At 43.4% G+C, this 27,578-nt stretch overlaps 1 protein-coding gene across 1 annotated transcript in view; it reads left to right on the top strand.

The window, feature by feature from the left end:
• BICD2 (bicaudal D homolog 2 (Drosophila)) overlaps positions 1 to 27,578 on the top strand; it is a 40,782-nt gene that overhangs the window by 7,301 nt on the left and 5,903 nt on the right. The window contains exons 2-5 of the mRNA XM_010004702.1: positions 14,083 to 14,235; positions 16,663 to 17,115; positions 18,721 to 19,740; positions 20,641 to 20,792. Of these exons, the coding sequence (XP_010003004.1) occupies positions 14,083 to 14,235; positions 16,663 to 17,115; positions 18,721 to 19,740; positions 20,641 to 20,792 (1,778 nt within the window). The remainder of the gene's footprint in view (positions 1 to 14,082; positions 14,236 to 16,662; positions 17,116 to 18,720; positions 19,741 to 20,640; positions 20,793 to 27,578) is intronic.

The following is a 27,578-nucleotide window of genomic DNA, read 5'->3' as shown; positions in this document are numbered from 1 at the left end:
GAGTCACCCCTGAAGTGAGCAGTGTGGCTGGAAATCCACTGCTAAACGTGCTTCAAATGTTAAAGTGGCTGTTTGCAGATTGGTAAAGCTCCTTTTCTGAAAGCAAAGCAGTGATGAAGCCTGTATCTTGAAGGTACTAAGTCCATCAAATTTAGTGTGCAGGACTGGATTTTTTTTGTCCTCCAGTGTGTTGAAATAACTAGAAGGGTCACAGTGTAAATAGTACTTTTTTTTAAAACCCTGTATTTTATACAGTGCAGGAGGTTGAAAGACAGTGACAGCAGTATGATAGCAGCATGCTGTGTGTGCTGGCTCAGCACGCTGCAGATGGCAGCTGCTTTCTTCCCACCTTTTTCTTTCCACTGAATTGGATTTTCATACTGACAGCTTTTTTTTTTCCTCTTCTTTGTTTTTCAAAGAACGGTAAGAGCCGAGTATTTTTACAGACACAAAGTGCTGCATCGTGTTTGTATCTGTTTGAAACATAATAAAAATCTGTTCCAAAGAAGGTGAGTGGTTGTGGAAATTCAGTTGATGTGCTTTGCACATATTCAAGAAGGCATCTGCTCTTGATTTCTCTGTTGTTGTTGTGCACTGGTGTATTCAGAGGAAAGATGTGTTAACAACAGTGTTCCTCTTGCTCTGATGGCTGCTGCCTGGTACTCAGGATCCAAACATGAATGAATACTGAAAATGGGGGCACTGTAATCACTGTTTGAACTCTGTATATTTTCAGATTGTCAAGAAATATTAAAATAAATTTCTGTTCTTCTGACATAGAGAATCATATTTATCTTTTTATGAAGTTCCAATGAGCTGTTAAGGTTCCATGACACGCTGTTGCTTGGGAATGAAGCCGGCAGCATCTTCCCGGGGGGTGGGTGCGTGTGTCTGTTAATTGTTCTGTTACAGTTAAATTCCTGCGTGCTTGTGGTGCTGCAGCCAGAGCAGGATGAGGGGTTTCCTGAACCGCGGTTGTTCCTGCCTGACCTTCATTACGACCTTTGTTCTGCCCAGGTTTTTGACCAGCGAGCAGTGGAGGGAGAAAGTATCTTGTAGGCAGCATCCTGTAACAGATGTGAAATCAATATGCACAATGGAAAGAGTAGCTGGAAACCTCTCATCAGCGAAACAATGGCTCGAAGTGTTATTTTGCAAAGTGTTAATTGAAGAGGTTTGTTCCTTTTTTTTGTTTTGCTTTGTTAGGGTTTTTCTTTTTCACGCTGAGTGAAAACTTCCGCCCTCCTTGTGGTGTGATTTTTGAGATGCAGGAGCAGGGAAATCGCTTTGTTTTGCTGTGCTTGGCACTGCTTCCATTAAAGGAGGTGGCCCTTGGCAATCTATCCAAGCAAGATTTCTTTGGGTCAGATGAAAGAGCTTGTGGTTCAAAGCAGAATGCTTGGGAAAAAAATTCTTTTGTTTCCCCTAGTAGTTCTGCACTGATAAACTGACTCAGAAACTGAGATTGATTTCCAAGTCACATGCAGCATGTGGCTTGGGCAGAAGCAGAAAGGGCCAGCTAGGGGATGTGCCTGTACCATGAAATTCAACAGGAGCAAGTGCAGGGTCCTGCACTTTTACCATAATCACTCCAGGCAGCTCTACAGGCTGGGGAAGAGCTGGAGAGCAGCCCAGCAGAGAGGGAACTGGGAGCACTGGTTGACAACTGGTTGGACACAAGCCAGCAGTGTGCCCAGGTGGCCTGGAAGGCCAGTGGCATCTTGGCTTGTGTCAGGAATGGTGTGGCCAGCAGGAGCAGGGATGTGATTCTCCCCGTGCTCAGCACTGGGGAGGTCTCAGCTCCAGTCCTGGAGCAGCTCTGGGCCCCTCACTGCAAGAAGGACCTGGAGGTGCTGGGGCAGGTCCAGGGGAGACAACGAGGCTGGGGAAGGGACTGGAGGGAAAGTCTGACAGGGAGAGGCTGAGGGAGCTGGGGTTGTTTAGCCTAGAGAAGAGGAGCCTCAGGAGGGACCTTCTCACTCTCTCCAACCACCTGAAGGGAGGTTGTGGTCAGGGGGGTCTGGGCTCTTTTTCCGGGCAGCCAGTGACAGGACAAGAGGGCCTGGCCTGAAGCTGCTCCAGGGGAGGTTTAGGTTGGATATCAGGAAGCACCTCCTCACAAAGAAGGTGATCAGACATTGGGATGGACTGCCCAGGGAAGTGGTGGAGGCACCATCCCCAGAAATGCCCTCTGGATCATCTGCAGATGAAGAAGGAGGTTCTGATTTATTTTTTTTTTAAAGTACATTGATTAACATTCTCTCCCTTTATTTCATTAATGAGTGTAGCTAACTCATTAACCCCTGTTACTTTTTAGCATTGGGTTGCCCAAAAGGAGGTGGCTGCTGCTCTAAATGTTGGGTAGATGAGAGGCACCCAGGGTAGTAGAAGTTGCCTGTCCTCTGTGTGTCAGACTGGCACTGCCCTGAGCTGTTCCTCCTGCAGCCAGGACTGAAGGGGAAATGCTGAACAGAAAAACCAGGTGTTGAGTACTTGTGTGCTATGAAAGCCAAGATCCTTTTGCACAGGGTAGCTTAGGTCTGGAAGCCGGAGAGGCATCCTTATTCTTATCTGGGTCATCCTGACCCTCCATTGCTGCAGAGATTGAAAAGATGGCTAATTTCAACCTAATAATAACTGGTTTGGGGCTGGTGTTTGAAAACAGCTGAGGAAGCTCATGGTGTGTGGCCAGTGTGAAAACAGTCAGCAGCTCTAGGAATGGTATTTGTTGGGACAGCTTGTGGCTAATGAGCTATAGCTGGTTATAGATGGTTGTGTCAGCACAGGTACTGACAACTTCCAAGAATGGGATGCCACCACTTCCTCTATCATAGTATTTTGCCCTAAAATGCAGAATCTAGAATGGACATTTGCCCTTTCAGTCTCTTATTGATGGTGGCATAGGTGCTAGTGGTTATGCTAACAGAGCTGCTTGATCCTCACAGTGCCTCTGCTGTTGGAGTTCAGAGGAACATAGACGCTTGTAGGAGGAAAAACGAGCATGGGGGCAGTGAACATAGCATTTCTAATGACAAAGGGACTCTTCTGTTTTGCTGCTGCCTGCTTTGCGTACCTGTAGATTTTTATACAGTATAAATTCAGTGTCTTTTATCAAAACATTTTTTAGGTAAAGAATCCTTTTCTAATAGAAAGAGGGCAGTATGTTACTCCTATATGGCCAAAGATTGATTTTACATTTTTTTTCTTTATGGAAAAATTGGTCAGTGGCCTTATAACAGGCACAGAGGAGGTGCTTTGAGTGGTTGTGAATGAAACAGTATCTTGCTGAATACTGGTCTACAACTTCAGTGTGCTATATTCTGTGCACAGAACTTGTCCACTCTGTCCCAAGTATGTCCTGCAAGGAAGAGGCTGCTGTGGCATAAATATATTCAAAACAAGTGACCCACTGGTGGTTTTGGCTTTTCAAAGCTTCTTGTAGCTGTAAGAGAACAGTTGAGAGACAAAGGAAAGCTCTGTAAGCAACATTTAGTCATTGTTTGACAAAGATCCAATCTTTGTGCCCCACATTGGTTTATTTCTGTAGAATACAAGCTAGATGTAACATTGAGGATAACTGAAAAAGGAGGGAGATTTCATTATTTAGTTGTAATACATATGAAGTAATGTTATGAAGTCATCAGGAAATTGTTAAAGTCTGACCTGCTAATTGGTAAACAAGGCTGCAGAAAGAAAATTTGGGCTGCTTAGGTCCTGCTCCTGTTGTAACCTACAGTTTGGTGGAAAACAAAATGCAGGCTTTGGGGCAGCAGCAGCTGGGGTTATTCCCATACTAATCTCCCTGTACTCTGTTCTTGCTTTCCATCTGTCTTCACTTGACCCTTTTCTCTCACCAGAGATTCTGCCTGCAGTTTAATGCAAGTTATTCAGGGCATTAAAAACATTTGCACTGGAGACCTGCAATCCATGCAGCCCGTGTGCAGGTCAGGGTGTTGTGTGTGAAGTGTTGCTGGAAAGCATTGCTGGTAGCTCAGTTCACTGCAGCTGGGAAAAGGACATGCTGTGGGATCCATGGGCTGTGCTGGTGCCAGGAGCTGGCCCTGCAGCCAGGCAGAGCAAGACTGAAGTGTTTTTGTGAGTGAAGTCTGGTAGGACTGTGCCAATCTTGGGATGCTCATGCTTGTAAAAAACCTCTGATCCTTTGGAGCTGCCAGGTGTCTGCTTCACCTCTGCTGTACTCCAGAAGGGGTACTGTGCCTGCAAAGGGAAAATCTCTGGTTTTTATCCAGCCTCTGTAAGGCTCCTGTATGATATTGTTTAATATTACAGCATTTTCCTTTATTCCATGGCATTTTCCATAAAGAAGGACCACTTCTGTAATCTAAACATAAGCAAAATCTTTTGCGTATCTCTGCTACTTACCAAGTGGTGTCATAGTGGTATCATTAATCTAGACAGATAACTCCTTTGAGATTTAGTTCATTAAAACTGTTTGAAGTCATGATGGAGCTTTAAGCCAGTGGTTTTGAGATGATTGTATCTTGGAAGGGACTGGGTAGTGTAAACTAAGCACTTCCCACATCCAGGAGGTGTGGCACCGTGTGAAATAGGCCACTAATGCTGGGGTATAAGCTTTCATCTCATGCTTTACATATAAATTAGTTATGGCAAAATTAAGTCCATAGGAGATCTCTAATCTTTGATAGCTGTACTAACTTTGACATTTTCAACTAATATTATTTTGAAGTCTAGTAGATTTGTGGTATCTAGTGCTGAAGTTCCACAAGCTTGCTCCTGGCCTCCTGCCACAGTGTGCTGGTGTTAAACCTGCCTGAGGAAGACTGTCACCACTGGAAATGGTTAATTGAAACTTTACAATTAGAGTAAGAAATGTGAGTAAGAAAAGAAGTCTCCAATAGACCCTGTAACAGAAGAGGGCAGACTTTAATTAACAAGAGAAATGTGTGCTGAAGATTATTGAGAATACGTGATTTGTGGACATTTCTGATGAGGGAAGCAAACGTGGGTTGACAAAGGAACGTAACAGCAGAGTCAGTCTCCAGAGTTGGGCTGCAGGCACAGAGCACAGCATGGAGCAGCTGTTTTCTAATATCATAGAAGTGTGAGCTTTTGGGTTAGTAATTATCCCTGATGAACAGCGGGATGATCTGTACCTGTGAGCATTGGCAACAGCTGCTCTGCAAGGCCCTCCTGGCTGGGCAGGGGCTTGGGCTCAGCCCTGGCCCCTCCAGCAGCTGCTCATGCCACAGTTGGGTCACACTGGGAGAATGGCAGTGTGTAGGTCCAGCAGGCAGTGAATTGGCATCTACTGGGAGCCATATTCCAGCAGCATGGTTGCTCTGGAGAGGAGAGATGTAGGCCAATTTCTACTTAGGGAAATTGCTGTTTTGAATTTGCTACTGAATGCACGTGTTTGACTCTCCAAAGACACCTCGTGCATTAGAAGAGTCCAGATTATCTGCTTCAGTTGGGAAATGAAGGCCTGAGAGCTTTTGAGGATCTGAAATAAATTCCAGAAAATTGCTGTTTCACAGTTTGCTTTGAGATCTCTTGTTCTGCAACTGCTTAGAGCCACCACAGCTTCTTCAGGCAGAGAAATCTCACTTGCAGCTTTTACTGCTGCTTTCTGTTCAGGAGTCCAGATATAGGTGACGACTGATTTTGTTTATTAGCTTTTAACAAGCATCCTTAATCTGAAATATAAAAAGTTGCTCGGTGTCACAACATACTTTTTTATAATTAAATGTGAATTAGAACTACTCATTGAAACCCATCTTTGGTACCACTTTATTCCCCTAAGTGTGGTCTGTAGCCAAGGCTCTTTATGCTTCTGCAGTAAGACTACCTGGTTTATTGCTCATTTTGTTTTCCTGAAAGTGTACTTCATCTTTCCAGTGTCTTGCTACTTTGCAAGGGAGAATTATTGCACTTGGAGCTTGAATTCAGATATTCCTGAGGTAGATCCAAGCACAGCTGTCCCCAGGGAATGACATCCCTGTGCGCTCCCAAACCTGGGGGAACGACAGGGGCTGTTGCCTCAGTTCCTGAACTCTTTTCTTCCTCCTCCTTCCAGCTTGAGGGAGGTTTGTCGAAACAACTTCAAACGTGTTTCATTAGCATCTGAAAACACAAACGGAGCACACAGAAAGCCTTTCAGAACTTGGTAGCTGAGGTGGCCAGCAAGCAGCCCTGGCTGGGTGCAGCCCTGAGCTCACTGGGCACTGCCGACACTTCGGGTGGCTCCACCAGCCCTTCTGGAGGTGAAAGATGACAGCTCCCTGAAAGTTTATTTGCAGGCCTTGGAAGGGTTAAATGTTTTCTTTGTGGCAGTGAAGGACATGGAGCTCTGCCAAGCGTTTAGATTTGAAAAGCAGCTGGAGTTTAACCACTCTTAGCAGGCAGTTCAGTGCAGGAAGGGGGAGACTGCAAGAGCTTCTCAGTGCCCTTCATAACACTGTCATTAAGTTTGGTCAGCGTTTTCCATCTGGACTCCCACGCTGGCTAGAGCTGTGGTGCAGAGCCCAGCCCACCCATCCTGGTGCTGCAGGAGGACAAGCTCAGAGCTTTGAGGAAGAAGCAAGGCTGGGAACACACAGGGGGAGCAGGGACCTCTCTTCTGCTCCTGGAGCTCAGAAGTGGCTCAGTTTTATAGGTGATGAGATCACTGTTTGGAAATGAGATTGTTACCAGTAACTGACTTACTCCAATTTTACAATGGACTATTTTGGATGCATTTGGAAAGTTGTTCTGTGATCTCAGAGAATTACTAATGCCCCAGCTTTTGACCACAAGGCTCATTCCAGTCCTCCCAGCTCCTTCTACAGCATTCATCTCTTGGTTTCTGTGAAGACATGGCACTGCTGCTGCTGTCTGTGTGGGCTTTCACCAGCCCAGACACCTCATGTGTAGTGCTTAGTGGGCTATGGGCAGAGACCACCCATTTTGAGGGGCAGCTCAAGCCTGTGAGTCAGAGCAGCTCTCCTGGGTTGTAACCTTGCTGTTGGAGAGCATTGCTGGAGCAGGGCAGGATTTTTATACAAGGAGTTTAAATGAGAAACAAGAGTATGTGATGGATGGATGGGTATGTGATGGATGGCTTGTTCTAGCCATATGTGTAGGTTCCCCATGACAAAAGGTTTGGAGGATGGGCTTTGGATTTGACTCTGGATTGAATCAAATGTTTGAACAGAGCAAACAACACATTAAGTAATAGGACATACATACTGCAGCGAGACTTAATACTGTTTAAGTAGTTATAAGAGATTTAAACAGCTGCAGGATATGCTGTAGTAACAGTGTCTTAGCTCAAATCTCTCTAATATTGTACAGAGAAGAAATTCATGACAGTGCATGTCTTTGTTCTCCAGTGTTGCAATAAACTCATTCTTAATGCCATAGCTTCACAAAGCTTTTTATTTAATGGTTTGGAAAAAAAAAATCAATATATCTTAAGCTGAGTACATTAGTAGGGTGGTGTCCCAGCATTAATCAGACAGATGTGTCCATAGTAAGGTGCTTTGTCATGGGGTAGGTGTCTGGGTAATGAGAGGACAGGTAAAACGTCTTCAGAAGTGACCTGGATGTTGGGAAATTTGCTAATTGACACCAAGATGAGTGGAAAGGCTGACACTCCAGAAGGGAGGGCCACCCTCCAGAATGACCTAGACAAGCTGAAGGAGTGGGTGAGCAGGAACCTTATGAAATTCAATAAGGAAAAGTGCAAGGCACCTGGGAACACGTAACCCAGGAGTGCAGTTCAGACTGGGATCCATCTGGCTGGAGAAGCAGCCCTGTGGGAAGGGACCTGGGGGTCTTGGTGGATAACAGGCTCACCACGAGTGACCAGTGAACTGCAGGACAAAGAAAGCCACAGGGATACTGGGCTGCATCACCAGGGGCATCAGCAGCAGAGATCAAGAAGTCATCATCCCCCTCTGCTCGGCACTGGTCAGACCAAAGCTGGAGCACTGCCTTCAGTTCTGGTCTCTGCTCTACAAAAAGGATGGGACAGGCTGGAGAGGGTCCAGAGAAGGACCACAGGGATGATCAGAGGACTGGAGGACCTGCCATATGACAAGAGGCTGAGAAAACTGGGTTTGTTCAGCCGTGAGAAAAGAAGGCTCAGGGGAGACCTTATTACCATGTTCCAGTTCCTAAAGGGTGGCTCCCAAGAAGATGGACACTCCCTATTTACATGGAAAAGACAAGGGGTCATGGACACAAGTTGCTCCTGGGGAGATTCCAATGGGACACAAGGGGTAAATTTTTCCCCATGAGGACAGTCAGACACTGGAATAGTCTTCCAAGGGAAGTGGTGGATTCCCCCACATTGGACAGTTTTAAGTCTCAGCTTGACAGGGTGCTGAGGAACCTCATATAAACTATAGTAGTACCTAGAAGGGTTGGACCTGATGATCCTTGAGGTCCCTTCCAACCTGGCATTCTGTGATTCTGAAAAAGAACCCCTCAACAAAACCCCAAAACACAAAAAAACCCCAACCAAACACGGACAATTGTGCACATTTGCAACCAAAACTTCAGTGCAGCTGTGTCTCCTCCATTTGACACTTCAGAGCTATTAGGACCATTATGTGTACATTACCTTAACAGCTGTTATGCTCTTTTCCCCACTTTCTGCAGGAGACTGAACACGCAGCAAGTTGCTCATATTCCACCTCTTCTCTGTCATCTCTGATTTTTTTTCCTGCAGGATGTTTGTCAGAGAAGACTGGGCATGTCTCATGTCAATTAGAGCTTTTCGGATCTTGTCTCCTAGTCCAAAAATACATAAACAAGTAAGGCTGCAACTTCTGCTGGGAAATTCAGATTTGCTCAGTGGCTCCAGATGCATAAAATGGGCCTGGAGCTGGCCCAGGTGTAGGAAAACCTTGAAAGGGGTGAGGTGAGGAACTTTCTTAAGAAGTTCTTGTAGTGTTAGTTGCAGAACAATGCAAGGTGCTAACACAGGTATGCCTGGTGCTGTATTTGGGAGGTTTGGACCATGCTGTTGAGCTGTGCCACTGCTGCTAATTCTGGTATTATTTTGTGTTGGTTGTGTCATGTGTGCCCTGTGCCATTCCCAAAGCAAAACAAGATTCCAAAGAGTCACCTGGGAAAGGAGACTTTGTCTGGGATATGAGTCAACTCTCTTGGGGACGTTTTGGCTCAGTAATTTTTTTATGTGTATGAAATGCCATTAAAGGTTGAGTTTGCTTTTGAAAACCCAAATGAAACACTGGTTTCTGCTTCCAAGTGACCTTCCTCCCCTGTTTGTATCTACCTCTGTCTGCGGTCACACCGAGGCTGAGAAAGTTGAGCAGCTTGTCAGGAGATGGACTGTGTCATGGCATGATTGGCAATAAAAGAGTCCAAACGATAGTTTAGCATACTATCTACTTGACTTTTCTCCAGTGGGCTCGTGTGAGCAGGACACTTGTTCTAAGTTCTGGAAAAAACACTTGGATTGATGCAGACGGTGACTTTATCTACTGGCTGTGTGGTCTGTCTGATTCAATATTTCTTCTGAATGTGTTGTAAAACACTGCTGAGAACAGGCTCATTTCTCTGTTATAAGAACTGTTTTCTTAGAAATTTCACATGCAGTGTTGGGAGAAGAGGCCACAGGTGCTGGATACAATAAGAAAAAACAAAGGTTTATGTTAAAAGGATGGTCCGCTTCTGTTGTGTAGGTCTGGAGAGGGATGTCTGTGGCTTACAAACTGCAGTATAAAAGCTATGATAGTGACACTGGAGTAACTCTGTGACTGTTGATATCAGTGAGAATAATTGAATGCTGAACAAATGTCATAAATGTGTTTACTATATGCTTTTCTATAGAGAGAAAGCAGCTAGAGATACAGCTGTGCCTGGCTGTCAGTCTCCACCAGACTAGTTTTCATTTCCCACCATTTAGTGTGTGGGATAAGTGTGTGTGTTGTGATATGGCCTGAATTTTATACAGGGGTTGGATGGGAAATCTGCTGCTTATCCCAACCTGGGGTTGCTTGAGCCATGGTGTCTACAGGGCTTTTATTTATAAATCTTTCCTTGTACAAAGCAGTATTTTGTGCTGCTCGAGTTTCTGTACACACTGGTGCTGGTGTGACTGCACGCAGTTTCTCCTGTGAACGAGGATGCGGAGTCAGGTCACCATGGCACTTCTCCTTTGCATAAATAAATACATGTGTTGATACTATTTTATACTGCAGTAACAGAGTGGGCAAAATTTGAAAACCAAGAAACTCATGTAGCTCCAGCATCTGAGGAGGCTGAGAGAGAGAGAAGGGTCAGGAGGTGGTGCTGGCCACACATGGCTGCTGGTTGGTCTCATCACACCCAGAGGGTTTGTTCATTACCAGGGACTAGAAACAGCCTCGTGACATGGGTGATCTTTGTTGCAGTCCTCAAAGTACAGGTTTCCAAACTTTTGTTCATACAGAGTAAACAGTTGGATCTGCTGGAATTTCTTGGTTTTTTTTTCCTGCTAAATAATAGTATTTTGGTCTGTAATACTAAAACCAGTAATATTTAAGAGCCTGTAACTTGAGAACTGGGGAAAGACTGTTTTTGGTTTCTTATGCAATCTTCAGTTGACTGTGTTGTAGGAGTATTTTTATTTTTAATTTTTTTTAATTACACAGTGATGTAATACTTAGCCATAGGACCCCACTCCTCACGTGTGCAAAAGAAACAGTTGAAATCCACGGGCAGCTGTGAATTAGATCCACAACTTGCAGCTGCTGCTTTTTGTAGCCTGAATAATGTAACTCGTTAGTTGTGTTCATGTCTGGTGACTCAAAGTTTTCTTCCTGTGCATGGGAAAGCTTGATGGTCCATATTTTCAGTTCTTGCTTTCACCAGTGGGACCTGGAGTAGATGGTGTAGCATTGAGGTTGGCTCTTCTAGAGTGGCAGCTGTGAGAAGCTGTGGCAGCTGAAGCATCTCATTCAAGAAGGTGCTGGAGAAGGCACTAAGTTACCAAAGTGTCTGAGGATTATTTGTCTTCCCAGTTTTCATGCCGATATTTAATAAAATGTCTAAGAGATTATGCTTTATGAATAATTTTTGTGGACTTGATAGGGTTAGGCTAAAGGCTGGACTTGACAATCTTAAAGAGTCTTTTCTAATCTAAATGATTCCAACTTGATATGCTAGTGTGTACTAGGGAGGTAGGTGCTAAGGACCAGGCTTTTGGCAATGATGGAGCACAGCAGTTGTGGCTTTGATATGTGGGAAAGGGTAGATTCAAAACTGGTCCTGTGATTTCTAGCGCCAGTGCTGCTCGGAGGGACTCCTCACACAACCTAAGCAAAGGTGAGAGGATGAGAACACTGAAGGCAAGCTCTGTAGCAGCAGGAGCAGAATGTTCTATGGCCTTTAGATCAGTCTTTTCCTGGGCAGGATGCATGCATAGCTCGTGCACAGGGGGAATATTCTCTAGGTTGGGAAATTGATGGGGTTTGTCAGGTAGATGATTACTCAGTGGGATTTTCTGGCCATCCTTTCTCCACACAGTGGTAATAATATTCTGTAAGTGCTGTATGATTTGCTTTGGGAGAAGGTATGACTTTTTATACAGCTGTGAGCTGAGCCAGGCAGCCCCTTGTGTTCCAGCTCCCCCTTCTCCCTTCTAGTCAGGGCTTGCTCAGATCAGAGGAGGGAGGAAAGAGCATCAAGGGTCACTGAAAGGTTCAGACTCATCTGTAGCTCAACTCACTTTTTCTGTACATGTGAGGAATTGTAAAACACCATCTGTGAGAACACATGCTATGTATATGTGCCTGTCTTCAAATACATTAATACCAATTTCTTTATGAGTAATAGAAAAATCTGAGCAAGGAAGGATGCAATAGCTTCTCTTCCCTGCAGAAAAATGTCCTGCTCTTTGGTCAGTTATATGAGGTAGCATGGACCCAGTTTAGTCTTGTGCAAGTGTGCACATTTATTTGACAAGAAGATGCTGAGAGCAAAGTGAATATGCAGCTTGTTAAACAGCCAATAAATCTAGGTTATATCTTCCTTCCCCAGTCAGGAAACAAGGGAGCTATTTTTAAATCTGGCCTTCCTGTACACATTGAAATAGTTATTTTTCTTGTGCTAGACAGAACACAACAACACTTTCACATTAAATAATGAGCTCTTACTGTTGCTCTGATCTAAATGGCCAGGACTGGACAGAAACCATTCTTCCTCCAAAAAAGACTGGCTCCAGTGATTTTTCCAGGCACTGACCTCTGCAAAGATGAGATCATCCAGGGAGAAAAAGGAGCAAAGCAACTTGAATGGTGGGGAGAGAAGCTTGCCAGTAGCTTTGCTGGAGGTCTTCCATTGCATTTCACTTGTTTGGGAAGGGGGGAAATTACAGATAAAAACTTACTGATTTGTGTGATCTCAAAGCCTTTTGCAATTGTTAAACAAGAGACTGGCTGGATGCCCTTTCTGCCAGAGATCATTTATTGCCGTTGTTAAGGAGGACTGAAGGTGTGGATTTTGTAGCCTTCAGCTCCCTGCAGTGCACCCGTGGCCCTGGGTTGGTGCAGGGACAGAGCCAACACTTGCTCAGTGCGCATGGGAGGTAGCAACTTTGCATTTGCATTGTTGTACTGTAGTGTCTGGTTTCTACAATTTGTGTCTGTTTGAGCTTCTCAGCACGCTGGGAAGTGGTGCCCTTCTCTTAATTGATAAAAATACACAGACAAAGTTTATACAGTCTAATCTCTACCTGACAAGTGAGGGAGCTGTAATTTAAATTTATTAGTCTTAAGGGTTGCAGGTGATTCTGTCTTTGTGTTCAAAATGTGCCAGATTCAAGTCTTGGCATATGGTGCTGCCACAAACTTTGACTCTGATCTTTCTGCAGGGGCCTGTTGGTACCTGTTGTGCTTTTGTGTGTTGCTGCTGCACACTGACAGGACACACCTCATCCTTTGCTGATGTTCTTGGTTCTAACCCAAGTGCAGATCACTGAGGGAGTCTGAGTTTGGATGCCAGAGGATAAAGCTTCTTGGCTAGGCTGCTGGATAGAGGAAAATAGATGTATGATACCATAACCTAACCAGCTGAAATGATAGGCAGGTCTTTCATGAGCCTTTGTTTTGAGCTGATTTTAGAGCTGTTTGGAAAACCCTCTGGTCACTTCAGAGCTACAGCTGCTGCAGTATCTGGATCCTATTTTTATAGGCAACTGTATTGCCTACTTGCCTATCTCTAAAGAGATTTCTGCTAATGTTTTAGAACATTTTTTTTACTTTGTTTTAGTTAAGCATTTAAAGATGTGGAAAAAAAATGGAGGAAAATATTTGGAGGAAAATAATGCTGGAAAACACCAGAGCTAAATACAGTGAACCATTCAGAGAGTTGCTGGATATGAGCTGCCTCAATTTATTTGTGTACATGAAAGAATCATACTATTCCAATATATTGATTTTTACTTATCTACTCTGAAACAATAATAATTTTAATATTTTTTTTTAAACACCTTTCTTAGAGATCTTGGATAAGTTGTGGGCTGAGGGGAGGGAATATTTTATGTCAACCACAGTTGCTGCTTCTTTCTATCTGGGAATCCTGGATTTCGTTTAAACTTTTAAGTCATTGTCTCTCTCCAAAAGGATTCATTAGAACATATTTCCAAATTATTGCACTGGATGTAAAGAAGAGGGCATAAGGAAATGTTCTGTTAAAAGCAGCAACAAATGTGTCTCCAAATACAAATACAAATATCTGGAGTCATCTGAGTCTTTTTCTGTTGAAAAGACCTTTCTTGTTTAAGTGTTAACAGATTCAGGCATCAACCTTTCATCAGGAAAACTTTTGTCTGTTGCTTTCAGCCAGTGAGACAACAGAGGTGTGAGTGCTGCTTTCCCTGCTTGCTTTTCAGCTTTTCTTTCAGTTAAGATTGAAAATTTGTCAGAGAAGCAAGAAAACAAGAACTAATTATTGTGTAAATTAATTTATTTTCTGTAAGTTCATTCCAAGGGGTTACAGAGTTGGGGGCGAGTTTCTTTTTTAATGGAATCTAATTTATTAAGGCACAGAAGGAAAGATAAAATTTAGGAATGCAGTTATAGCTGATCATCATGTTGGGGCTTGTTTTTCCAGGTCAATCAGAATGTGGAGATCCAAAGGGCCCGTCTGCGAGATGATATTAAAGAATATAAATTCCGAGAGGCACGTTTGCTGCAAGACTACACAGAGCTCGAAGAGGAAAACATCTGTCTCCAGAAACAAGTGTCTGTCCTGAAGCAAAACCAGGTAAGTTTTTCAGAATGGTGAGCATTGCTTTGGTAGCACTTGTTAATTCCTGTGTTACAACTTAGTTCTGTCTCGTTTGAAAATCCAACCACTTCATTTCTATGTTTGTAGTGGTTTTGAGGCTGTGAGCAGTGTCTTCAGTACCAAGAGTTGTCCCAAAATGTTTAGGTCCTTTCTGACTCTGTTTATACACATTCATAAGACTTTATTGCTTCTACTTAGGCTTTCACATCCTTCTACTTCTTTCTATCTCTTTGATGGAAATGAAGTCTCTACCAGTTTGATTTGTGACTTTGTTTAGGGTTTTTGCTACGTTATTTTTTCAGTGTCTCTTTGCAATACTTCATCCATCCTTTAATCCCTTCATCCAGTTCCGTAATATCTGCATCTGGATGTATTTCTGAACATATGTTTTCATCGATATTAGTGCCTAAATTATCTCTCCAGTTCTGCACACTTCCTCTCTTCTAGCTACTTCCATTAAATATGGACTAGTGTCACAGTAGCTCTATACTATCAGACCTGGGTGACTGTTTATTTAAAAAGTCACCTTTAATTGCACACTTGAGCTATTTTCATAATTTTAGAAAACTACATTTTTGGAACAACTCAAGAGTTTTCCTGAGTTATCATTTGCAGAGGTAATTAGACTGGGTTGGCACTGCTCTCCTACCTTCATCTATCAATTGCAGACTTGCTGTTGTTATTCTTCAGGTACCTGTCAGTCTCGTTGTATAAATAAAACTCAAGGTTCCATTGAGAAAGTGGTGAATTCCTGAAATAAAGCTCTTGAGGAAGACATGAGTGTTAATGCCGTCTGTTGGAGTGCATACATAGCAAAGCTGATTAGGATCTGCTTCAGTGTTGGGAATAAAAGCTGTCCTACCAAGCCAGCTATTTGGGATATTGAATGGATTTCATATGTCTCCAGGTGAAAATCCATGCCAGCCTTTATCACTTTGGCCTCACTGATGTGCCCAAAAGGGGGTTCCAAGTTGGACCTGTTCTCACCTGAGTATAGTTGGTCTCATTATGCTCTTTTGGGTGCCCTGACATCATGCAGTAGAGATTTAGGGGCTATTAGGCTCTAGATGGAGACTAGAACAGAGAGTGATCTGGTGAAATCCAACCTATGTAGCTGGTTACTTTTGTTTATTACCTTTTTTTTGTGTAATTCATTGTATTCAGAGGAGCAAGTGAAAGTTCCCAGCTCCATGTTCCCATGCTAAAATAAACACATGGAGGAATGCTGTCACTCTGGGATGAGCAAAGTTTAACCTCAGATGCTATATTGTCTGTTGCTAGCAATTACTGACTGCTGTATTTGTCTTCTGGAACCTTTGAAAATGGTTTGTCATTTTAAATATTTCAGCTCAGTGCATGTACAGCACCAAGAACTAATTATTCTCATGGCAATGGATTATTAATTTTCTCCTTTGTCCTAATCCTACTTGATGAATGTTATTAAACTTTAATTATCCCACTGACATAACTAGAAGTAGCCATCAAGTTTTCCCAGGCTTAACTTGCAAAACTGGATTACCATGATTAACCAATGGTTAACCTGGTTTTTAAATCAGGTGTGGTTCAGCACTGCCAGGCTGGTGTATGTTGGCACCTCAAATTCCTTTAGCAGTTGGAAAAATAAATAGGGTCATGGATCACGTAGTATGTTTTTCTTTCTGTCATAGTCAGAGGAAGAGGAATTCTTCAGGCTTTGTTTGTTTTTTCCCCCAAGGAGTTAAACATTTCCCACTAATGGTTGGTGTTCAATGCTTCAATGCAAGAGAGGTTTAAAAAAACCACAATTTGCCAAGTAAAAATTTATAGATGCCATCAAATGTTATGTAGTAGCAGTAACAGTGTGAAGTGTAGAGTCTGAATTGTAGTGCCCTCAAGATGTGCTGAGGTGATGATGACAGAAATGATAAACCATTACATTTGGGTTGTGTAAAAGGCAGAGTTTGATTGTTTGGTGCATCCCAACAGTTTTAAGCCCAGTTATTCTAACTGCAGTGCAGCACAGTATCAGAAGCATAGCTTTGCAGTGCTGGGTTTTGGAAGTGTTGAACTTGAATTTGTGGGAAGGTTGGCCAAGGAATTTGTTAATCAAACACAGAAAGAGTTTGCATAATGTAGTAGGAAAGCCTGTTTTGTGATGCCTCTGTATCTACTACTTGTCTTAATTAAGCTGGAATAGATCAGCTCATTTGGTGGTTTGCTTGGAAGTTTTATTCCATGGTCTCTCTGAAGATGTAAACTATGGAATCAGTGTTTACAGTCAGTGCCAAAACTAGACTCCAGAACTGAAAAAAATATCTTGCCATATTTTTCTGAAATTAAACATTCAAAATTATATTACTTGGTGCATTACAGGGAGGTATTTTCATTAGGATTTTTTTTCCCCTTTCATTTCTTTATCCCCAGGTGGAGTTTGAAGGCCTGAAACATGAAATCAAAAGGCTTGAAGAAGAAACAGAATTTCTCAACAGCCAGCTGGAAGATGCCATACGGCTGAAGGAGATTTCTGAACGCCAGCTTGAGGAGGCCTTAGAGACACTGAAGACTGAGAGGGAGCAGAAGAACAATCTCCGTAAGGAGCTCTCTCACTACATGAACATCAATGACTCCATGTACAACAGCCACCTGAACATCTCCTTGGATGGACTGAAGTTCAGTGATGAAGCCACGGAGCCCAATAACGATGAAATCATGAATGGATTTGAACAAAACTGCCTCAGCAAACTCAGCAATGGCAAGAACAGTACATCAACACCCAAGAAAAATGAAAGCTTCCCTCCAGCTCCAAGTCTGGTTTCAGATCTTCTGAGTGAATTAAACATTTCTGAAATCCAGAAGCTGAAACAACAGCTTGTGCAGGTGAGTGGGTTCACTGAACAACCATGTACATCCAAATAGCTGTTGGAGTTTATTTGGGTTGTGATTTCAGTCTTTTCAGTATCTCATGTGACAACCATATAGTATTGATCTATGTTTGGCAAGGCTCTAATTTAGAATTTGAGGATGTTGGGCTCCCCAGTTCAAGAGGGATAGGGATCTACTGGAGAGAGTCCAATGGAGGCTACAAGGATGATGAAGGGACTGGAACATCTGTCTGATGAGGAAAGGCTGAGAGACCTGGGGCTGTTCAGTCTGGAGAGGAGAAGACTGAGGGGGGATCTAATTCATGTCTGTAAATACATGAGGGCATCCAGAAGGCAGGGACAAGCTCTTGTCACTTGTGCCCTGTGACAGGACAAGGGGCAATGGATTCAAACTGGACCACAAGAAGTTCCACCTCAAGATGAGGAAGAACTTCTTTCCTGTGAGGGTGACAGAGCCCTGGGACAGGCTGCCCAGAGAGGTTCTGGAGACTTTCCAGACCTGTCTGGATGCCTTTCTGAGTGACCTGCCCTAGTTTTGGTCCTGCTCTGGCAGGGGGGTTGGACTCGATCTTCAGAGGTCCCTTCCAGCCTCTGACATTCTTTGATTCCATTATTCCTTTCTCTCTCCTTGTGGTCAAAGTATTGGTCAGTGGTCATTTCTTCTTTTTGCCATTTTGGATGCAAAGAAGCAGGCACGTCCTGTGTTTGGAGGAAAGCTGTAAGGCATCTTTTGTCAGTCCCTGCTTTGTCTGCTTCATTATCACTAGTGAGAAAGGCAGAATTTTATTTAAAAATTGGTAGTTACTCCAAGTCATCTTCCTGAAAAGGAGTTCCATACACTCCCTTTTTTTCTGTAATTAGTTTGAAGAACATGAAGTTTTATTCAGTACCAAGCATTTCTGTGTTATACCTGTGCTGTTGGGAGGTGGAACAGTGTTCAAAACAAGGTTTGAAACATAATTGTGTTGCCTAGAAATGTTTTCATGGTTTTTTTGCCAAGCATTTTTTTGAAGTGTTCCATAAGAAAGAGCCTTTGTGGTAAAAAATGGCTGTATTTTTTTAAAATAAGAACTTTCACAGGAGAAGCTTTCAAAGTTGGTTTCAAAGGTGGTTGAGCCACCATCCCTGGAGACTTCTAAAAAGACAGATTTGTTGCCAGGGGACAGGGTTTAGTGGTTGATGCAGCAGAGTTAGGGTAGTGGTTGGACTTTATTATCTTTAAGGTCTTTTCCAACCAGAATGATAACTGATACAATGATAAGTTTCAGTATTTATGAGTCTTTCACGAAACCCCAGGCTTCCACCATAGGTTAGCTGCATGTTTTGTAATATTTACTTGATAACAGTTAACCATAGCTTATCTTCATCTGAAAGGATGTTTCCACAATAAGACCATCAGGTATGGAAGAAATGTGTGCATTGTGGAGTGGAAGTGAGAAAGAATTGGCAAGGAACACTATGCTTTAGGTAGTTGTAGCTTTTTCCATAAGGTGTGGGCAGTTGGATTTCTGTAACCATATGGACCCTGGCTAAGTTGCTGCCTCTCGTGATGAAACCAGTGAAGTTTCCTTTACATAGATGTCATGTTCATGTATTGCAGATGGAAAGGGAAAAGGTGAACTTGTTAACGACGCTACAGGAATCTCAGAAGCAGCTGGAAAATACACGAGGAGCCCTTTCAGAGCAGCATGAGAAGGTTGGCAGACTCACAGAAAACCTGAATGCGATGAAGAAGCTCCAGGTCAGCAAGGAACGTCAGTCAGCCCTTGACAATGAGAAGGACCGAGACAGCCATGAAGATGGAGACTATTATGAAGTTGACATCAATGGGCCAGAAATCCTGGAGTGCAAGTACAAAGTGGCTGTAGCAGAGATTACTGACCTAAAAGAAGAGCTTAAAAATCTTAAGACCAAATATAAAGAATGTGAGTCAAAGTATGAGGAAGAGAAAAGCAGATATGAGACCGAGAGCCAAGCTCTGACTGAGAAGATCACCTCACTAGAAAAATCCAGTAGGCATGATAGAGAACAGGTGGCCAGACTGGAGAAGGAGCTGAAGAAAGTCAGTGATGTTGCTGGAGAAACACAGGGCAGCCTCAGTGTGGCCCAAGATGAACTCGTCACCTTCAGTGAAGAGCTGGCCAATTTATACCACCATGTCTGCATGTGCAACAATGAGACACCAAACAGAGTGATGCTGGATTACTACAAGGAAGGTAAAGGTGGACGCAGTAGTCCAGAGGCCAAGGGAAGAAGGTCTCCCATTCTTCTTTCTAAAGGGCTGTTAACTATAGAGCTAGGAAAGTCAGAGAATGGAAGCAGTGACAGCAGCCCATCTCCAGTGTCATCTTTGCCATCTCCCGTGTTGGATCCTCGGAAGGAACCCATGAACATCTACAACTTGATCGCTATCATCCGGGATCAGATCAAGCACCTGCAAGCTGCTGTGGACAGAACAACTGAGCTGTCAAGGCAGCGTGTTGCCACTCAAGAACTTGGGCCAGTGGTGGACAAAGACAAGGAAGCTCTCATGGAAGAAATCCTGAAGCTGAAGTCACTGCTGAGCACCAAGAGAGAACAGATAGCAACTCTGAGAACTGTGCTGAAGGCCAACAAACAGGTAAGCAGGTCTTAAAGATATGAAGGTTATAGTGTTAGGTCAATAAACAGGAGAATTTATCTGCAATATCCTCAACTCAGTGGAATTTTTGTTGCTGATACTTGGTACAAGGCTGAAGAGGTTGGTTTCTTTTGCACATTTTAATAAAGGTGTCTTAAAATGTAAGATTGGCAAAATCCTGTCAGGGTTAGAGAACTGTACTAGTGATTGATGAATGCCTTTAAGTATACATACACTAAATAGACTTCTGTTCTTTGTGTTGAAGTATTTAAAGTTTAGATTCTTTTAGCAGTTGGGAACAGGTGTCACTAAGTGTATATCCTGTAAATTCCTCAAGGTTGCTGTGTGATTAAAGGGAGTAGGAGACTCCCACATCTCGTCTGTTTTCAGTGTCCAAATAAGAGGTATTATTTTACTTGTATAAGAAAAGTTGACCAGAAGCTTAATATTCCAGCACAAACTCAATGTTTAATTATGTGAATAGTGATTAAAAATCTCTTAGCCAACCACTTTGTGAACAGTTTCATGAACTATGTATGTTATAAAATGTAAAGGGTGAGTGTCAGGAAGACAGAGCCAGGCTCTTCTCAATGATGTCTGGTGACAGGACAAGGGGCAGTGGGCACAAACTGGAGTACAGGAGGTTCCACACAAACATAAGGAAAAACATCTTTGCTGTGAGAGTGACTGAGCCCTGGGACAGGCTGCCCAGTGAGGTTGTGGAGTCTCCTGCTCTGGAGACTTTCGAAACCCTTCTGGATGTGTTCCTGTGTGACCTGCTCTAGGTGACCCTGCTCTGGCAGGGGGGTTGGACTGGATGGTCTTTCGATGTCCCTTCCAACCCCTAATGTTCTGTGATTCTGTATAACTCTGTGTGTTTCTGTTCTTGGTAAACAACAGACTGCAGAGGTAGCCCTTGCCAACTTAAAAAGCAAGTATGAGAACGAGAAGGCCATGGTCACGGAAACCATGATGAAGCTGCGGAATGAGCTGAAGGCTTTGAAAGAAGATGCTGCTACCTTCTCTTCCCTGAGAGCAATGTTTGCCACAAGGTAAGGAACCTTACTTACCTTTCTTTATCAAGCTAAAGAAAGTGAAGATGTTGCAGACATCTTTCTTCTTGGTTTATCCATCCTGCAGTTGGCATCTCTGTCCTTTCATTTAGCTGATTTGGGTTGCATGTGCCTTTGGAACTTGCTCCTTCTTCTTAGTTGTTCTTTGTGGTGGTAGCAGACAAAAAATACGTGCTGACACCTCACAGGCTGTGGAAGTGGTAAATGTTATTTTGATCTGCATGTACTTACTGCTACTGTCCTTGATTTCTTCTTTGAGTCTACATCTTTATTTTGGTTAATGTTCAGGCAACGCCATCATGTTACAAAATGTAGATCACAGCTAAGGACTGTTCAGTTGGCTCCTGTGTGGAGATGATCCTGGAAAACAAGAAAAGAAAAAGCTCTATCTCAAATGCTCCATCTTCTGCTAATAATATCATAGTATGGAACCACGAGGGTACTTCTGAGGCTTTTCTGTATGGTCTTTTGTGTGGGTGGTTCCACATCAGCTCTCATGTTCTCTGGGTAATTTGAGGCTTCCTGGTGATTCAGCCTTTCTCAGCAGTGTCTGTGCATGTGGGTAAGCATGGAAAAGAGAAATGGATACTAAGGAATGCTGAAGGCTGAACTGTGGCGGCTCATTATGCTAGAGAAGGGAATGCCCTGTACAGTCTGGATTTGTCCTAATTTCTTTCTGCTCTCTCTCCTTTTCTGAAGTGTAATTAATATGCAGAGGCTGCAATCTCTGTCAGTTGAAGCTGAGAGGAAAGTGAAGCAGCAAACTGCTAACTTGCAGTTATTTTTCCTAGATACAGGTAGCTAGCTGTCTAAATTCCATGTAACTGCATCATATTTCCCCCACGTGTTGATTTTCCTGCCTCAGAGGGATAATTCTTACTCTGCCTTTCTTTTCATGTATTATCTAGAGTTCAATCTTGTCCTTTCACTGGGAAGACAATAATGAGGAATCCTTGACATGGAGAAGTTGCAGGATAAAGGTTTTCTGAAAGCAACAGACTTAAGAGCTCTGTCCTGGAGCTCTCAGGACAGTTGGGGTGATGTGAGGTAGGAGTGAGCTCTGTTTGGGCATGCACAGCAGACTCCCCTGCCTAGATGGACCACTGTTATTTCTGAACTTCTCTTTACTTAGTAACAGTAGTGAAAAAAAGAAGAGGCCAGGACCAAAGGACTCAGATGAGACCAAAGCTGAGATGGAGCACATGGAGGTTTGGTCCATTGAGCCTTTCCTCTAGTTGCTGCTCGTTTTGTGGCAGAGTAGCAGCTGGACCTTGTGTTTTGCATTGACCCTGAGACAGTGGCAATTGTACAGAGCATGAAGAATTGCTTCTTCCTTCTGGTGTGCCCAGTGTTTCAGATGGCACAATCAAAACCTCCTGCTGCAGGCAGGGAGCTGTCACTCTGTCCCTCCCTGGTCTCTGGTCAGAGAGCCTTAGCAGCTTGGTGCTGGACTGAGTGCCTTCCTCTGGTGCTTCATTGAAGTCTCCATCTCAGGTGAGGTAGGTTTGGAAGGGGTGTTCTAGGTGCTTTGGTGAAGATAACCTCAAAAACTGTTTTGGACTCTGATTTTTATGTATGTCTCAAGTATCAGAAGTATTTAACAGCCCCATTTGTCTTCACCAACACGAACAACCTGCTAATGGGGCACCTCTTAACAGTCTTAACAGTTTCTTAACAGAAACACAGTAAGTTGTGTTTCTTCAGTGGCCAAGAGGTTCTTATCAGCAGAGACTAATAACAAGCAATGGGGCTTCTACCCCACAGTGTTGGTTGGTGTGGTGTCTGAGGGTGGGATGAAGAGAAGTGCTGCACATAGACCTGAATTTTCCTGCACCTTTTGTAGGATGCAAGAGAACTGTAACAATACATGAGAGCTGAAGGCTGGGCATGAATGTGATAACTGACCTAATTTTCTTTTAAAAATAGGTTAATCCCACTAATTTCACAGTACTAGTAGCTATTTTTAATCAGTAATGAAAATGCAATAAGACCTCAGCAGGCTTGTAGAGCAGAGTGACAGCTTCCAGCCCCGAGGGGCTGCAGCAGCACTCCAGGCAATCCTGAACACCAAAAATTATAAGCTCTGATGCAAAGGAATAAATCAAGATGTGCATAATGTACTATAGACATCCATGCAGTAGCTGTCCTGTTGAAGTCCAGGTTTTCTTAATCGACACACGTATCCCTGTCATATGTACAGACTGTTTAAGCACTGGAAGCCAGATTAAAATCTGTCCTGTAGAACTGAAAACCAACTTCATCTGCTTAGTTAGACTCCAGTGTGTATTTATGTATCACTGGATTGCAATCAAGCATTTTGATATTTCATTAGGAAACTCTTTCTACACCAGAAAAAAAAAAGGTGCAATTGCATATCCATTTCAAACCCAGAGAAGCTGAACATCTTTTTCCTTTTACTTTGTCAAATAGGTTTGCACTTGTGAACAGGCAGTTTGGCTGCTGCAAAATGTAAATAAACAAGGCCTGGTGATGATGCAGCAAATGTTCTTTAGGGTGCAGCCTTCAGCTCTATTTACAGTGTGTTCAGTGGCACCTCTTTCTCTTCATGGGTACCATCTGTATGTCACCTGCTCTCTGGAGCAGGTCTATGAATTTCCCCAAATAATCTTTCTCAAAATTCATCATACAAAGTGTACTACTATACTATATTATTTATTTAGGAATTTAAACCAGAATAGCTTGTATTCATGTGAATAGGCTTAGCACTCTAAAGAAAGCAGTCACTTCTACCATACACTTGCAACATTGAACTGCAGTTATATCTGGGATGGGTGTGTTCTGTATTTTAAAGAATAAATCCTTGCAAATTTGCAAAGGAAACCCATTTGTGTCAGAATTTTTACCTTAGAGAGTATAAACTATTAACCATCTTGTTTTCAAATAACACCTTCAATGGAAATTCCCAAAAGACAGAGGTAAGTCTTTTAAATGCAGTATTTACTCTGAGTTTGAACTGAGTTGTTAACTGCATCTCCATAACAAAAAGTATAAAGAGCCATATTTGCAGTAAAATCATTTCACTCAAGTCTTTGTTTAAGTAGGTATGAACCAAGGGGCTCCTGGCAATTGAGAAAGGAAAAAGCAGAGTGAGGAGTTCCCAGACTAGAGGCAGATAACACTGGTGGTTTCAGGTCACTTCAGAGTGGTTCATAGGGAGCACCAAGCCAGGAGCTGCTGCTGGTTTTTCCTGGCAAAAGTATTTAACCTGCAAAAACATTTGTGGAAGGTTAATTTCTATATTTTTTTCAGCTCTCATATAGATGGTTAAGAACATTGAAATATTATTTTTTTTTAATACAGAACATTATAAATCAGTATTCAAGTGTGAGGAGGAGGGGTTAGTAGCAAATCTGAGATAAAGTAATTAATTTTCCTCTAAAATATTGTCAGAAGACAGACTGGGTCCTTTCTTTGCTAGACACAGAGCTTGCAGGGAACTTGTGGTGGGTATGTCCTGTTTTCTAATGATCTGGAGTGGGAGTGAAGCACAGTTCACTTGGCTTGTAGGTCAAGAGATATTTCCACTGCCTGTAAGCAATGTGTCATTCAAACTTGCAAGCACGTTAGAACTCAGGTTTCTTAAAGTTTATTATGTTGAGGGGGGGAAATACTGTATCACAGAATCATCAAGGTTGGAAAAGATCAAGTCCAACCATCCACCCTACGACCCCCAACCACTAAAGCATCTTATGAAACCCCACATCTACCCCTTTTTTTAACACCTCCAGGGACGGTGCCTTCACCACCTCCCCAGGCAGCTTGTCCCAAGGCCTCTCCACTCTTTCTGTGAATAAATTTTTTCTAATATCCAATCTGAAACTCCCCTGGTGCAACTTGACCCCATTTCCTCTTGTCCTATCACTGGTCACCAGGGAGAAGAGGCTAAAGCCCACCTCACCACAACCTCCTCTCAGGCAGTTGTAGAGGTGATAAGGTCTCCCCTCAGCCTCCTCTTCCCCAGGCTGAACAGCCTCAGCTTCCTCAGCCTCTCATGAGAAAAATCCAGGTTGTAATTTAAGCTTGAGGCTTTTTTAGCTTAACTTTTTGGGAAAGAAGGAGGGAAGAAGAAGACTGCCGGGTTCTGCTAGTTGTTGGAAGGACACCTCTGAACTTGCAATTTCCAGACTACACTGCAAGTGATAATGCAGCAGAGGTACATGGATCCAGCAGCCAGCAACTCAGGGTGAAGTCCTTACAGGATGGTTTGATGAAGAGCAGCAGGCCAGTTGGGTCATCAGTTCACAGCCAAGAAAAGTGCACTCAGAAAAGCTTGTCATGAATTGGGCAGGAAGAAAGTTTAAATACCATTTTTAATTTAAAAAAGCAAGGGTTCTTTTGTTTTGTTAGTCTTTTCTTGTGCTTGGTTTGCTAGAATTTGAGTATCCGTCCAGAAATTCTACTAACTATAGAAAATGGCAGAAACCACACACAGTGAAAGAACGTGGGGTTTTACCTTTCTTTTCACTGTTATTTTTCTGCTGTTTATTATGGCCTGAAAGTTTTTTGTCTCTTTAATTTGCATGTTGCATACTATGTGTACTCATGAGAGGACACCATGTCTTCTCTCCAGAAGTGCCTCCTGTGGGACAGGTTGCAGGTGAATGGAATAAAGCAGACTAAAGCCAGCCAAGCTGGCCCCTCACTAGCTTATTTGCTCATGGTCAGGCAACAAAACCAATTACATAAATTGTGTTGTTCAATATGAGCCAGAGATGTGCACTGGCAGCCCAGAAACCAGCCTGGGCCAGGCTTCCAGCCTGGCCAGCAGGGCCAGGGAGGGGATTGTTCCCCTTTACTTGGCTCTTGTGAGACCCCACCCAGAGTACTGTGTCCAGCTCTGGAGCCCCCAGGATAAAGAGCTTCTGGAGAGAGTCCAGAGGAGGCCACAAAGATGATCCAAGGCCTGGAGCAGCTCTGCTCTGGAGGCAGGCAGGGAGAGTTGGGGTGTTCAGCCTGGAGAAGAAAAGGCTCTGGGGAGACCTTAGAGCAGCTTCCAGTGCCTGAAGGGACTCCAGGAAAGCTGGGGAGGGACTTGGGACAAGGGCAGGGAGGGCGAGGACAAGGGGGAATGGATGAAAACTGGAGGAGGGGAGATTGAGGGGAGACATGAGGAGGAAAATTCTTTGGTGTGAGGGTGGTGAGAGCCTGGCCCAGGTTGCCCAGGGAAGCTGTGGCTGCCCCATCCCTGGGGGTGTTGAAGGGCAGGTTGGATGGGGCTTGGAGCAGCCTGGGCTGGTGGGAGGTGTCCCTGCCCATGCAGGGGGTTGGGACTGGATGATCTTTAAGGTCCCTTCCAACCCAAACCATTCTAGGGTTCTGTGATTGTCCTGTTGCACACTGACAGACTTAGACTGGCTCTGAGAAGGTGACTTAAGATGCAGCTTCTCTCCTCTGATTAAAGTTGCAGGTTTCGCAGCTTTGCTTCTCATGTACTTTGGTTTCTTTTCCAGAGACTGAGAACAAGCAAGGATAGTAAGAGAACAGACATTTCTCACCTCTCTAAAATAAAGATTAAATAGTAATTAAGAAAACTAGCAGAAGGCTTTGATAAGCAGAGAACAAATATGCCTAGATGTAAACAATGGCTATGCCCATGCTCCAGTGTTTCATAAACTACAAATAAAGTGAGAGACAGACTCTGCAACAAGTTAGCAAGAGGACAAGTGGCAACTGTTAGAACATCCTGTAAAGACTTAAGGAATGCAACATGAGGTTAAATTACAAGATAATGCTTGTGAGAAAGAAACAAAATCATGATTACACACAAGAAACTAGCAGCTAGCTGGTCTTCGTTAAGGGAGAAAATGTGTTTCAAAGTAATAGTTGACTGAATAGTTGGCATTTTTCCAAGTATCCAAAGCATTTGGGAAAATATTCTGGTGTTGAGGGACATCAAAGGTCTGCTGAATGTAAACGAGTTCAAATTGATGCAGGGAGCAGTGCAGTCCTTACAGGATTGAGATCTATGGCTATAGAATCCTCATACTGGACTCCACACACTAGAATTATTCCACTTCTCTAAAAATATCCCAGAGGATAAATGCTCAGAGGAGCCAGACACAGAAAATGTGACTTTGAAAATTTCCAGAATGGGATTCCCAGACAGGAGTAATAGCACTTGCCTCCTATTCTGTTTGCTAGATCTAGAGGTGATGAATGATGTCTGGAGAGAAAAATGTCTGGGCTGCCAGCATCCATGTGGAAGTAGGGGGATGTCCAGGCAGGACACAGGCATTTGACTGACTTACAGACATGCTACAAAAAGACATGGGAGATGTCTTGTGCTTGGTCATGTTCATAACACTGACGTGTCTCCTCTAGACTCTAAAATGTGCCTGGTAATAAAAATGTGTGCTACAAGAAGTGCTGGATGTATTGAGACTCAACCTTAGCAAAGAGTCCTTTGTAGAGAGACCCTGGACCTGGGCTGCAACAGCAAGTTCACACTTTTCTCTCAGATATTTCTCCAAGTAGCTGTGCCTGCTGCCCCCACCACACCTTCCTCCGTGCCCTGGTGCTTTGTTTGTCTGCCTGCAGCTAGGGAGGGTACAACACAGGAGGTGTTCCTGGCGTACAATTGTGGTGCTGTAGAAACATGCAGAGGAAAGACAACACCAGCTCTTGCTGTGGAGCTTGTCCACCCTTTTGTTTTTAATCCAAATGCAAAGTGAGTTACTTTAAAATACCTTATGTGGGGGCTGCTGCAGCAGCAGTTTATTGGATCAGTGTCTGTTCAGGTGGGCA

The sequence above is a fragment of the Chaetura pelagica genome, unplaced genomic scaffold, assembly GCF_000747805.2.
Source record: "Chaetura pelagica isolate M959 unplaced genomic scaffold, ChaPel_1.0 scaffold769, whole genome shotgun sequence".
Lineage (NCBI taxonomy): Eukaryota > Metazoa > Chordata > Aves > Apodiformes > Apodidae > Chaetura > Chaetura pelagica.
Note: the sequence above shows the minus strand (reverse complement) of the source record. Positions and strands in the feature narration are given on the sequence as shown.